Here is a 13,196-nt window from a genome sequence, read left to right on the forward strand (position 1 = left end):
AAAGAAAAAAAGGGAAAGCGTTGACAATGGTTTTAAAGTTATTAATTTAAAAAAAAAATCTTTAAACAAATGCTTTGTTTCTTTTTTGTTTTGTTTTAAAGTTCATGGTTTCTGTAATTAGTAATCATTTTAATGATTTAATGAAAAAGTAATTTTTTAAAAGCAGCAAAAAGTGGTAAAAATAAAGTGTTTTAAACTGTTGAAGTTGCTAATGCAGACTTTTACTGAAATAACCCTCTCGTTAACAAAATGCCAGCTTAGTTCAGGTCTGCTACTGCATTAGTTGTGAATTAAACCTCAAATCACCCTTCAAACAACAACTTAATAAGGTGTCAAAACATTTTGGGTATGCTACATCCTGGCTTTAAGGTTTTAGTTTTGCATTTTATGCAACCCTAGATGTAAAAGTGTCTGAAACACAGTGGTGTTTGATTTTTAAAATATAACAAATGAGTTTAACATAACAGTGCATGTTAAACTGTACCGTCCTAATGTATGTAAGACCAAGGTTCCTACCCTTAGCTGAAGGTATGCAGTACATCTGATTTATTCTGATTTCACTACAGAAATTTAATATAGTTGTACAAATATGATTTTTCCATATTTGATAAAGTAGTGCCAAGCCAATTTACGTTCATGTAATGTTAAGAAAATTTAAAGTTTTATTTTGTTTTGTTTATAACTGAGTTTATGAGCAAGCTTCCAATTATGGGAAGAAATGGTTCATAAAGGAGATGAATTATATTGTGTTAACTGGGCCTACAAATTCACTTTAATTGCGAGTTCAACTATGAAAAGCAAGTGAAAGTTCATAAGATGTCAAAATAACCTATAACATTTTCCCTGATTGGGAAATAACTATGGAAAATAAGAACATAAGAAAACCCTACTGAGTCAGACCAAAGGTCCATCTAGCCCAGTGGCAAATGCCAACTGCTTCAGAAGGAACAAACAAAACAGGTAATCAAGTGATCCATCCCCTGTCGCCCATTCCCAGCTTCTGGCAAACAGAGGCTAGGGAAACCTTCCCTACCCATCCTGGCTAATAGCCATTGACGGACCTATCCTCCATGAATGTATCTAGTTCTCTTTTGAACCCTGTTATAGTCTTAGTCTTCACAACATCCTCTGGCAAAGAGTTCCACAGGTTGACTGTGAATTGTGTGAAGAAATACTTCCTTTTGTTTGTTTTAAACCTGCTGCCTATTGATTTCATCTGGGGACCCCAAGTTCTTGGGTTATGAGAAAGAGTAAACAAACACTTCCTTATTTACTTTCTTCACACCAGTCATGATTTTACAGACCTCTATCCTCCTTTCCAATCTGAAAAGTCCAAGTTTTATTAATCTCTCCTGATATGAAAGCTGTTCCATACCCCCAATCATATTTGTTGCTTGTTGTTAAAATAGGCCAAGTTGTTTTCAGTAATGAATGTTTTGAACAAGTGCAAGAAAACTAGACAGGGAAACTAAATTAGTCCAAACAAAAAAGGCCTAATGATAGGATTCAAGAATTCTGTTGAGGTTGGACTTAATACACAAGACGATATGAATTCAGAAATTAATGGACCAATATTGGTGTGGCTCTAATTGGTGGACAAAATAATGAGGGGGTGAATTATGCCACCCACTTTTCCCCTTTATGGGGTTCTTAAGAGACACTTTGAAAACAAAATCTACCTCATCTCATCCCAGCTCACCTTGACCCTACTCGGCTTCCCAGCTTGTCTCATCCCAACTCATCTCAACTAACCTTCCTCCACCCCAAGACCAGATGGAAGTATTTCCTTCCCAAGAAGAAGGAATCAGGCCTTGCTCTTATTCGAGGAACTTTGTTTTTCACCTCCGAGTCCTGAGAGTCATCATATCATAATGACATCCAGTCCTCAGTCCATCAGTGAAGATACTGAGTTGTCAGCACTGCAAAGGTACATGAGATCCTGTTCTCTCTCCCTTCCATTTTGTATTACTTTCTGCTCCAATATTTTTTCCCCCTCCTACGCTCTCTCAGCTTTTCACTAAATCCTGAAATCAACTATGCTGCATGCACTACCATAGCAAGACGAGACGGCCCAGTCCTGTCTTGTCTAAGGAGAAAGGACCCAACCAGATGACATCCCTGACTGGCATCTGAGCCTGAGTCCAAGCAACAGGTGTCCTGGCCAACCTGAAAGATTAAAGCATCCATTCCTAACTGACCAGCCTCCCAGCGTTTCAGAAACATCAACAAAAACCGTATTTCCCCCATCAGTCTCTCTTCCACCTTTTGTCTGACTGTTAAAAACAGAAGTGAATATTCTTTCACACATCAGGATTGAGAGTAAAATTAACACTTCCTTTTCATCAAAAAAAGTTGTTAATGAAAATGAGATGCTTACATTTTCCCTCCAAAAGCAGAGAGACTTTAATAAGTTTTTATTAAGTTTGTTTTGTGTAATCATTCAATTTCAGTTTCAATATAAATGTTTGTTTTAATTTCTTGGGTGGGGGATTGTTTGATCAATAAACTCTCAACTTTAAAATGAATGCTTTGGGTGTTTGCCAAGAAATCAAGTAAACCAGTACCTCTGTAGAAAAAACCCGAACCTATGTATCACTGTTTTAATGTTCGACAGTGAAAGTGTTCATAAGTCTTTTGGCCCCGAGATCAATTCACAGACGACTTACAGAGTGAGGTACTACTACACGTGAGTAAAGATGGCAGAATCGGACCTTTTTTTGAGAAGTTTAATAGCACAAAGTATTGCTGACCGATAGTAGAGAAAACCTGTTTTCCTCCCTCACTCAAGCCTGTGTTGCATTTTTCTTTTTACATAACAATTTGTAAAAAAAAAAAAAAAAAAAAAGGGGGGGGGGTAGCAAAAACAGTCAAGTCAGAAATAATTAAACATAATTGTGGAAGAAAAAAAAAAAAACACATTGACAAACCCCCAAACAATAAATATTGAAACTTGAACAACAACAACAAAAAAGTCAGAAGCCTGTGAACAACTATTCCCAACTCTTTGCTCCCTCAAATCAAACCAAAATGTCAAAATAAATGTGTGTGAAGATCAATTTTGCATGGAACATATTTTTCAGATGTTCCACTTTACAACAGTTTTCACAGAAAGCAAGCTCACCACAACCAATAGGCTACAGTGGCAACAGCTCGCAGCCAGCTAGCCATTGAAACAACCAACTCTACAAACAGACAAGATTCAGCAACACAGACATGACTGAAATGCCCATGCATCAGTACTCAGTAGCTTCTTTTAAAAAGTAGAGCTTGACCCATTTATTACGATTTGCTTGGCAACATTTTAGCGCCATCAGTATCTTCTCATGGTTATGGCTATTACCTTTTCCTACAAATGTATTATTTATATAGCAAATTTTGGTTTCTAGATAGTTCTAGATGAACTTCCTTCTACAGAACCGCATACTAAATTGATTTTAATATTTTATATCATCGGAAGCTCTATTGCAATCTGGCAAACTACAGAATCAGTTACATTTGGGATATTTAAAAAGACAGCATTTAATTACTGTGAAATAAAGTAGAAACACAAGTATTACTTATAAGTGATTACTCGAAAATGCATGTTATTTAAATCAATTCACTACAATCATCATAACCCAAATACTGCAAATGGAACTAACAAACCTATAAGCTTGACATCCACAATTTTATTATAGAGTCAACATACTGCAGAACCTAATCTTGGATTGTATCATTAAGGTAATAGTTTAGTTAACTGAACACTGCAACAATGAAGTAATCATCATTCAAATTCTGATGATGTTACCCAAAATTCTATGGTGGATATAATAACCATAGGTCACTTTATTTTATTTGTCATTCAGATGATCCTAAATGACTTTTGGAAATTCAATTCAAGCTAATAGAGAGCAAGTCTTACTGATCAATTGCTTAGTGGAATATTGTTTATTTAGACATATGGTTAGAGGAACACACATTTTATACCAAGCCCCTTCCACATACACACATACTGGGGGAGGAAAGACAAATGTGCAGAAGATAATAGCAAAACTCTGAATGGTTTCACTTTAAAAGTGAACTGCTTTACTTTGAAAGTGAAAACATAGCTAGCTGTGTATTAAATTATGTCAGGCAATTATTTTTAATGGAACATAATATATCTTATTAATATATTTTTAAAATAAAAACCCTGAAACAAATTTCATAAAATGATGTTCTCTTAATGTCCGATCTTGCAATTCTTACTCAGGCAAGACTTCCAATGAAATTAATATTTTTGTCTAAGCAAGCACTGAAGGATCAGGCCTTAATACACTATATGGGGTTATAGAATTTACAATATATAGTACACAACTTGTACTTCATATATGTGAGAGTGCCATAACATTACACATACTCTAGAAGTGCAGAGGAACCCCAGTTCTCATTAAAAATCAGGCCAGAAGTGTGCGAGTTTTTATTGTTGTTTCTGTTTTAAACCAAGATAAAAAGTTTTATAGATGTCTAACAGATATTGACGTATTAGGGTCTATATCAGACCCTAGGCCAGAAGTAGTCAAGAGGGAGACTGCAGGCCAAATCCTGACCACCAGATACTTTTGAATGGACCCTGAAATCTTTTTTATTTACTTATTATTATCATCACTATTTTTTTTTAATTATTATTTTCTCTGGAGTCTGGACTTTGACTATACCTTGATCAAGAAATTTGGACTTTGACAAAAAATAATTGACTACCCCTGCCCTAGGCTATATGCCAGACCTTAATAATGTATGTATAGAGCACTGTAGAAGTTGATATACATCATGGATATACCACATTTATTTACACTGCAGATGTACGAATACATATGCATGCACACAATTATGTAGACACACACTGTTTAATATAGCCTCTGGATTGACTCAGTTATCAGGAAGGAAGTCTTTCAATGTTCCTATAAAGAGACTGGAGTTCAGGAAATTAAAACTTATCTCCCAAGTTGCTTCTTTGTGCAGGAATGTTCTGCTTACCACAGTCAAAGAATCGGATTTATTTTCCATTTCAATCTGCCTCTCTCCCCAACCCCCTCTAGTCCACGAGAGAAACTATTACAAGTTATTCTAAGCGGTTGTTTGATTGGTTTTAGCAAACACTGAATCTTTGGTATTTTTCCTCTCTTTTTAAGTCAGTATTGCCGATTATTGACAAGTGTAAGCTTTTGGGCACAGATTAATGTGAAATGATTGACAGTCACAATTGATGATTCTTGCAAAGATAAGAATAAGAGCTCTATGTTAAAATAAAATTTTCAGGATCTATGAATGATTCTGTTTACCATTACGAAAAAACTATTGAACAGGTTGGTTTTTTTAAAAAGACGTATGCAATTTTATGCCACAAGTGGAAAGCTCTGACAATCAAAATGCAAGTTACAGTCAATCCTCTCTTCACTAAATACAGTATTCTATTGAATAAGAAGCTCTAATGAGATCACTTAATGGTGACATGACAGGTTTCAGAGTAGCAGCCGTGTTAGTCTGTATTCGCAAAAAGAAAAGGAGCACTTGTGGCACCTTAAAAATTTGTTAGTCTCTAAGGTGCCACAAAGAGACTAACAAATTTTTAAGGTGCCACAAGTACTCCTTTTCTTTTTTGGTGACATAATATCTCCCTTCTCAGAGGAGATTTCCTTTAACAGAAATCAAATTGTTCTCTCCCCCTTCAAACTTCTCTACCTGCCAGCTAACTGGTGAGCTGCTTCTTTGGATGTGAGTAGTGATCTCTTCGTGAGCATTTATGTTTGCATCAGTGCTGTTTGAAATATATGCAAGATTCTTGACCATTGCCTGAGTTTGCCTACCCATATTTTTGCTTGTGTTGGTTAAGCGGCTGATAACCACAATCTGTGCTAACTCAGTTTCACTTGCACATTTGTCATACCATCAGTTCTGCCATGTATTTAAACAGCTGCAAATTGCATAATATCACCAGTAAAATCTAAGACTGCTAGTCTTCTCTTTTAGATAGAGCCAAAAGTATGGCATTGTATGTGGAGTAATACGTATCAGATCCCATCCCACACAACACACTTTCCAATTATGTGCAGATCTCCGATATGCTCATATACTAGTCATGACGTCCTCCTTTCCATTTCTCTACCACCTCTAGCTTGTAAGCCTTCCTGTTGGTTTTGAAGCTTTATAGTCTCTGGAAACCTATGTCTCTACATGGGCCAGAAGGCAGAATTAAAGCTCCGTTTAGCACACAGGAGCAAGGATGGCCAATAAGGGAATTCAGTCTCTGCAGTAGCCTTCTATTAAGATTAGGTCATAGACAAGGAATACAGCATAGCATTTAAGGTAGTGGGTCAAATCATATTCAGATGCCATTGGATTTCTGGACAAGTACAGCCACCATTATTTTTGACATCAGTTCACAAGTAGGCCCATCCTACAGGTGGGAAAAATAGGGTTCTTCATTTTTAGATCCTACTATGCCTAGTTAAAAAAAAGTCTATAGCAAATCATTAGGGACAAGTGAGCCATAAAAAATATGAAGGTTCAGGTTGGAAGAGCATTCAGAGTTTTGGATAAATATATACACTGATCAAGAAATCAAACTGAAATGGCTAAACTTTCTATTGGTGTAAATGGATAGAAAATCTTGTGCAACAAGGTTGAGAAAACAGCACATAACCCCCTTGAAAGAAAAAGCCTGTCACTCTAGTAGAAGCCACCAAAAAGGAATTTTAGTAGCAAACTGTGGCACAACTCTGTGTAAAAGAGGCTCCTGTACATAAATTATAAAGCATTTAACAAAAAAGGGGGAAAAAAAAGAGAGGACATTCTTAAATAATCAGATGCTAGCTAGCTAGATTTCTTAATGCAGCTCTGGGCTACAAGTTAGTATTTGCAGGGTGCTTTGAAAATATAAAGAGCTAATTGTTAAAATTACAAATGAATAAGTAAGGAGATGAGCATATGCAGAATATGCTCTGCACAGCAAAGTTAGAGTAATTTTTCCACTTGAATCTTTGGATTATCAGTTGCAGTGCAGAGGAAAGGGAACTGAGGCTGGCACGGTTAAAATGAACCTTTGTTAAACAGTGTATTGGGCTGGCGGCCATATAGTTTAATAAACTGTTTCCCTGGAAAGATGTAGATACCTGAATTAAACAATATATATATTTGGGGTTAATAAAATTTCCACAGGGACACTGGGTGGGTCAGCAGATTGGGAATGGGATACTGAGCCTCTCTTCTTTAGGTCACTATCTTAAATCTGGTTTGAGATGGAATGAATGGAAGTAGGCATCATCTGACCGAATGTTGGTGGCCCATGTCAAATGGAGAGGCTATAAAATTTAGATCTCACTCCAGTTCCCATATAAACCAGTCATGGCCCACTCAACTATCGTCACCCTGGTTGGCAATCTCAGCTGATGAGGAAAGCAAGTGGAAGAGAAAGAAACCACCAACTCAGAGCATGAGAATCAGAGGGGGCATATACTTTATTTATACTGAGTAGACTTGGCAAGAAACTCATACTAGCAACAATAGCAGGAATACAGCATGCCAGCCCATATATTCTGATGTTAATGGGATTGCATTGGGTGTAAATTATGGCAGGATTTGGCCAACTATATGTATAATGTGAACCTGACAGATGCTTTTAAAGATGACCCTTATGGGCTTGATCAAAAGCCCAATGAAGTTAATGGAAAGGCTCTCATTGGACTTGAATCAGATCCTGAGGAAGCATTTTGATAAAAGTGAGAAGACAGATTTTAATATCTTGAATATTGTGGAATTCTGTAAGCATGGGTCCTGACTGCACATCAATAGGAGCCTCGTATAACACTATCACACATATACAGGTACAGTGTATTTTTCAACTCTTTGGCAAGAGGAAAAAAGGAAAACTCAATATGCAAGCTGATGCTTAATCCAGGGTTGCAGCTCATTTTCACTTGTCCAACCTGGTAGTTTGTGTGTGCGTGCGTGCACACATGCATACCCCATCTGTTTGCTTGGACGGATGCCCTGGACTTCAACATTCCTACAGATCTAGGTAAAATTAAAAAATAAAACCCCAAGGTGTTAGGACCCAACTCCCACTGAATGTTGATGGCTGTTGGGTTCTAGTCCCCTTAAACTCTTTTTAATATCCCATGCTAAATTAGTTTGCAATCAAGGGATTTTTTTGGATACAGAATTGTGAAAAGCCAAGGCTCCAGAAATTCTGCATTGATTTTAGGGCATGCAGAATTACAGATATAGAAATAAAGGGGCAGAGGGGTTATTCTTAAAGGAGTGATGAATCATTTACTTTTAAAAAAAAAAAATCTACCCAAGACTTCACTTCTGCATGCAACAAGTACTTGATATTCCATAATTTTAAATCATGTGATTACTGTAAAAGACTATGCCATCGCATTCTTACCCCATTTTTTAAAAAATCCTTCAAAATCCTCTCACAGCTAATAGGGCTGACGTGACAACAGTTAGTTGCATGCCAAAAGCACACTTGCCAACACTGCTATACAATATCAATAAAAATAAGTGAGGATTATCTTTCCAAATAGTTATTATGGGTTAGATCTTCATCTTCTGTAAAACAGATTAGTTCCTCTATCTGAGGAACTAGCTAGATCTATTAAAAGATGCAACCCAGATAGCAAAAACAAGTAGAGAAACTTTTGTATGCAACACAGATTTTATTCCCCAAAAAAAATCCTTCAAGATGCTTAAACTTCAGCAAAAGGAACACACCACCAAATCCCTGCAAAGAATCTGAAACTCCAAGGCCAAAAGGAATCCACTATAGATTAGTCTTCTTTATCATAAAATTTATTTTTTTTCCAATTGAGTAAAAAACACAACAACAGTTGTGTAATGACACTGGAAAAGGTAGGTCGAGTTCTTGGAAATGTCAAGGATGAGCTCCACCTCATTAGCTCTGATATAGAGTTATTTTTAAGATGTCCCATTAATGCACTTTTCAAAAAAAAAAAAAAAAAAACTCTTAATTCTGGTAAAGAAGAAAATTCTTTAAAATATTTCTTATCTTTACCAAGCACTTGGAAGAGCATTACATGGTGAACACAAAAAGAGGAATAAAATCCCAGCGATAGCTACTTTTATAAAGCATTAAGGAGTATCAGGCAATCAAATTACTTGATTGGGTGAATATCCCTGGCAATCTGATTTTGAAGAAACCTGTCTGTTTTGTGCAGTATGGAATACTGTCTGAACAACAATTTGTTCCACTATGATTGCACAGATGGAAGAGAAACCTATTATATAGTTTTTGTATTTTATTTTTAAGTGTTGGATTTCAGGGCACTACAACGTAAATTTATAAACTGCTCCAAACTTCACTGCTGTTCGAACGTCCAAAATTCCTGGTTCAGTGAGCTCTAGAACTGCTCTACTTTCTAGTCCTACCGCCTGAATTTCAACAATTCATAAGGAACCCTCTTATTCCAACAGAAGTAGTGTGAACTATTTAAGGACAGCTAGTGCAAATGGGACGAACTGATTAAAAACAAAGAATTGATATAACTTTTGTAATAACAGCATTTTTTTTTATTTGCAGTAACCCATAAATTGTATTGGTTCAACTCTACGTTCTCTCATCTTGTATATTTAACACCATTCCTTTTATTGTTAAAGCAGTAAAAAAAGTTGACCCAACAACAATTCTCTTTATTAATAAAATAAGATTACTAGCAACTAAGCTTTCATTGTGGTGCTTCTGGGACATTTTATACTTGGTGGAACTTATAGTGGATGAGCAAACATCATATTCATATTTAAAACCTCTGATATCCTTAAATGCAAGCTCATTTTTCTCTCTATCATTTGAAGCCAGTCACAATCTAAAGTGTGAAGCAGCAGTAACAGCTACATCCAACTGTAGTTTAGTTAAAGCTAATGACTGTTTAATGCATTTCCTTACAAAAAGTACTGTGTACATTATACCAAAGACCTAAGAACAATGTAACCAAATCAGACAAAACCTAAAACTTCATTTTCAACCCTAATTTTATGCTTTTAGGATTTCCAGTCAAATGGAGCATTTTTATTTTCAGTACATATTTTTAAAGTACGCTTACAGACACCAAGAAAAAAATTTAAAACTACAATTCCCAGACAAGTTAGATCCTTCCATTCTGCAAGCTCTGACCTAGATTTGAAAAATCAATTTGAAAGCATGTTGCAATGCATAAAAACACCAAACTTTCCTATTGCCCGTGAACAACATGAGCAACCTGGAAAAGTCAGCTTTCCTATAATGTCTGCAAAAACTCTCTCTCTCTCTCTCTCTCTCTCTCTCTCTCACACACACACACACACACACACACACAGAACACAATAAAAAGGAAACAATAACATTCAGAAGGAATTTTAATGTTTTTGTCCATATTTGTGTCTCCCAGGCAAGTTGATATTAGGGGTCACTTCCCATGTATGGAGAAAACAATCTTCATGGATAATAATGATAAAACCTTATGGAATGCAGCAACAACCAAAAAATGTATTCTCAGATGACTACGTTAGGGCCAAGTCAATATTAGTCCCACTTCACCCACGCACTGCATAGTCTAAAAATGCTGTCAGCCTGATAAGAATTTCCTGATTCAGATCACCAAGTATAAAATTAGCTGATATTCCAAAAGAGCAAGGTTTTGTTCAAAAATTCCCCTTATCCCCACTAACATATTATGGACTTTAAACAGCTACGCCAGTTGAAAGCTACACTGGAAAGTAAAGCTAGGTGGGTATAAAATTACGTGCCTTTTTGTAAGCAAAATACATATTCAGAAAACAGGATGCTTCATATGAAGTAGTCTGTCCTATCCCTAAAACATCTTCAGCTATGTGTCCGCATCGGGTGCCTCAGTAGAATAGTGATTTTTGTAATCATAGTGTAGATTTGACAACTATCAAATACAAGTAACATTAAAACACCAAATACTTTATTTAAAGCAGCAGACTTTATGTGGGATGGGGCTTACTGGGGTCTGCCTGGAAACGAGAACGGGGGGTCAAGATTGGCTTCCTCCCACCTTTAAAATGAGACACGACTTTCCAGGCTTAAAAAAAACCCGCCTCGCTAGTTCCTAAAAGAGGTCTCTTTGAAACACACCTGCCAAGGCTTAATTTTTGTCAGGATTTGCCAGGGCTGAGCCGCGACACCTCCGGGCTTGCCCCCCTCAATTACGAAAGTAAAAAAAAAAAAAAAAAAAAAAGGAGGGGGGGTTTAGCTTGAGCCCAGGCACCTGTTTCATCACAAATTAAGCACCTACTTCGCCCCCCGTCCCCCCGATGTTACACCCGAGATATCCTGAAGAGAGACTTAAACGTCTCCGCTAGCTGGTCATGTATATTTCACACGCTGGTACCCAGGAGCGCCAAGTACATTCCCCGGGACTGGTGAACCCTGCCAGCTAACTCACTCCTGCTCTCAAAGCCAGGGCAGCTGCTGAGCTTCTCTCACCAACCCGGAGCGATTCGCTTTCCTTTCCAGATCGCCCCGACGTGTCCACTAGCGGCACAAGGTCTCCGGGCGCAACCGACACGCCCTGCCTGCGTCCCCGCGGGCTCAGCCCAAGCCCCGGGATCAGAGGGACACTCACCCCAGGAGCCTGGCGCCCGCCGCTTCCTCTCTGCCGGTTGTCATCGCAGGTTGGCCACTTCCCCTCAGCGACCTGACGGCAGGGTGTGGGGAAGCGGCCCCCGCTGCCAGCCCCCGGGGCTTGGAGAGCCGCCCGCCGCGGGGATGGCAGGCCCCGCTCGCTCATCTCTCGGCGCCCATCCCAGAGGCAGCGCAGCCCAGCCGCGCTCCCTGCTCCTTTGCTAGGTGCCCCCGCGCTAGGGACAGGGGCTCGGGGGCAATGACACAGGGAGTGGGGGCGCAGCGACGCGAGCCGGTCCCCCCGGGGCTGCAGAGAAGAGCCCGGCAGCTACGCGGCGGTGCCGCTCACGAGCTCGCCGGCCCCGGCCCCGGCCAGGACACGGGCACACGCGGCGCAGGGAGCCTCCCTCCACGCACCCCGCCAGCCAGCGCCGGGCACGGGCCACACACACGCTCCGCCTCAGCCCCTTCAGGCCGCTGGGAAGTCCCCGAGCGAGGCGCCCTGACAGTGCCCGCCCAGAGGGTGCCCCCTTGGGCTGGATTCCCCCCGGCGCGGCCGCTCCCATGGAGAGATCCCGCAACACCCCGGCTCCTGCTCCTCCGGCCCGAGGGGGTCCCGCCCTGCGCCCGGGCGAGCCCCCCGCCCCGGCCCCCGGGGAGAGCGGCGGCTCACCTGCTGGCGGGGCGCAGGAAGGGGGCAATAGGCGGCTGCCGCCCCCGGGCTCGGCAGATACTGGGGCGCCCCGCACGCCGCCGGGGAATGGTGCGGCACCACGTCCGAGCAGCTCATGGCAGCGGCCGCGGGGGCAGGGGGGCCGCCGGCGCTCTGCAGCTACTCCCCGCGCCGCTGCCCCGCGCGGCCCCCTGCCGCTGGGCGCTGGGCTGGGCTCTCCGCGGCCGGGCGGCCGGCCAGAAGCGCGCAGCTCTGCAGAGAGGACGGAGGCGGCGGAGCCCTCATCTTCAGCAGCCCGCTGGGCCCCGCTCCCCACTTATATAGGAGCCCGGCGGCGGCGGGGCAGCGGCCGAGCCGGGCGCATAACGGCGAGGGCGGCGGCAGCAGCAGCGGCGCAGCCCCGGGCGGGCAGCCGGAGCGGGGCGCAGCGCCGCCGCCGCTTATTACCATACGCACAATGAGCAGCCCCAGGGGCTGCCAATGGCCAGCGGCCGGCGCAGGCGGGGCAGAAGGAACCAAAGTCCCGAAACTCCGCCCCGCTGCCTGCGGGTTGGACCCGAGCTTGCCTCTGGCCGGCGGGGCCGGAAGCGGAGTGGACCAGAAAGGGGGGCGTGTCCTCGGCAAGCGGGAGCGGCCCCCTGGTCAGTTTGTGGTCCGGCGGGATGCTGGGCACTTTGGCAGCCGCTGAAGCCAGAGCCACCACCCCAGGATGGCAGTGGCGCCTGCAGGAGGGTTGGAGCGAGCAGCCAGGAGTCTGGCCCGCCAGCCGCAGAGAGACGCTAGCAGCGGGGCTGCACCTGGCCACTCAGGCGCTGGGGGCGGTCGGCCTTTGGCACGAACGTGACTCCCGAAAGGGAGCTTCAGCGATGGAGTATCTTAGCAAAGGGTTTGTACCGTGACGCCCCGGAAAAAGTTTCG

At 41.7% G+C, this 13,196-nt stretch overlaps 1 protein-coding gene across 2 annotated transcripts in view; it reads right to left on the reverse strand.

The window, feature by feature from the left end:
- VGLL3 (vestigial like family member 3) overlaps positions 1-12,760 on the reverse strand; it is a 40,300-nt gene extending 27,540 nt beyond the window's left edge. The window contains exon 1 of one of the 2 annotated variants that reach the window (XR_006279500.1): positions 12,279-12,740. Coding sequence is in view for 1 of the 2 variants with exons in the window: in XM_038388087.2 (XP_038244015.1) it covers positions 12,279-12,395 (117 nt within the window). In the remaining variant the exon portion in view is untranslated. Of the gene's footprint in view, positions 1-12,278 lie in introns of both variants that reach the window. The other variant, XM_038388087.2, reaches the window with a different exon arrangement.
- Between the last annotated feature and the right edge of the window lie 436 nt (positions 12,761-13,196).

This window comes from Dermochelys coriacea, chromosome 1 (assembly GCF_009764565.3).
Source record: "Dermochelys coriacea isolate rDerCor1 chromosome 1, rDerCor1.pri.v4, whole genome shotgun sequence".
Classification (NCBI taxonomy): domain Eukaryota; kingdom Metazoa; phylum Chordata; order Testudines; family Dermochelyidae; genus Dermochelys; species Dermochelys coriacea.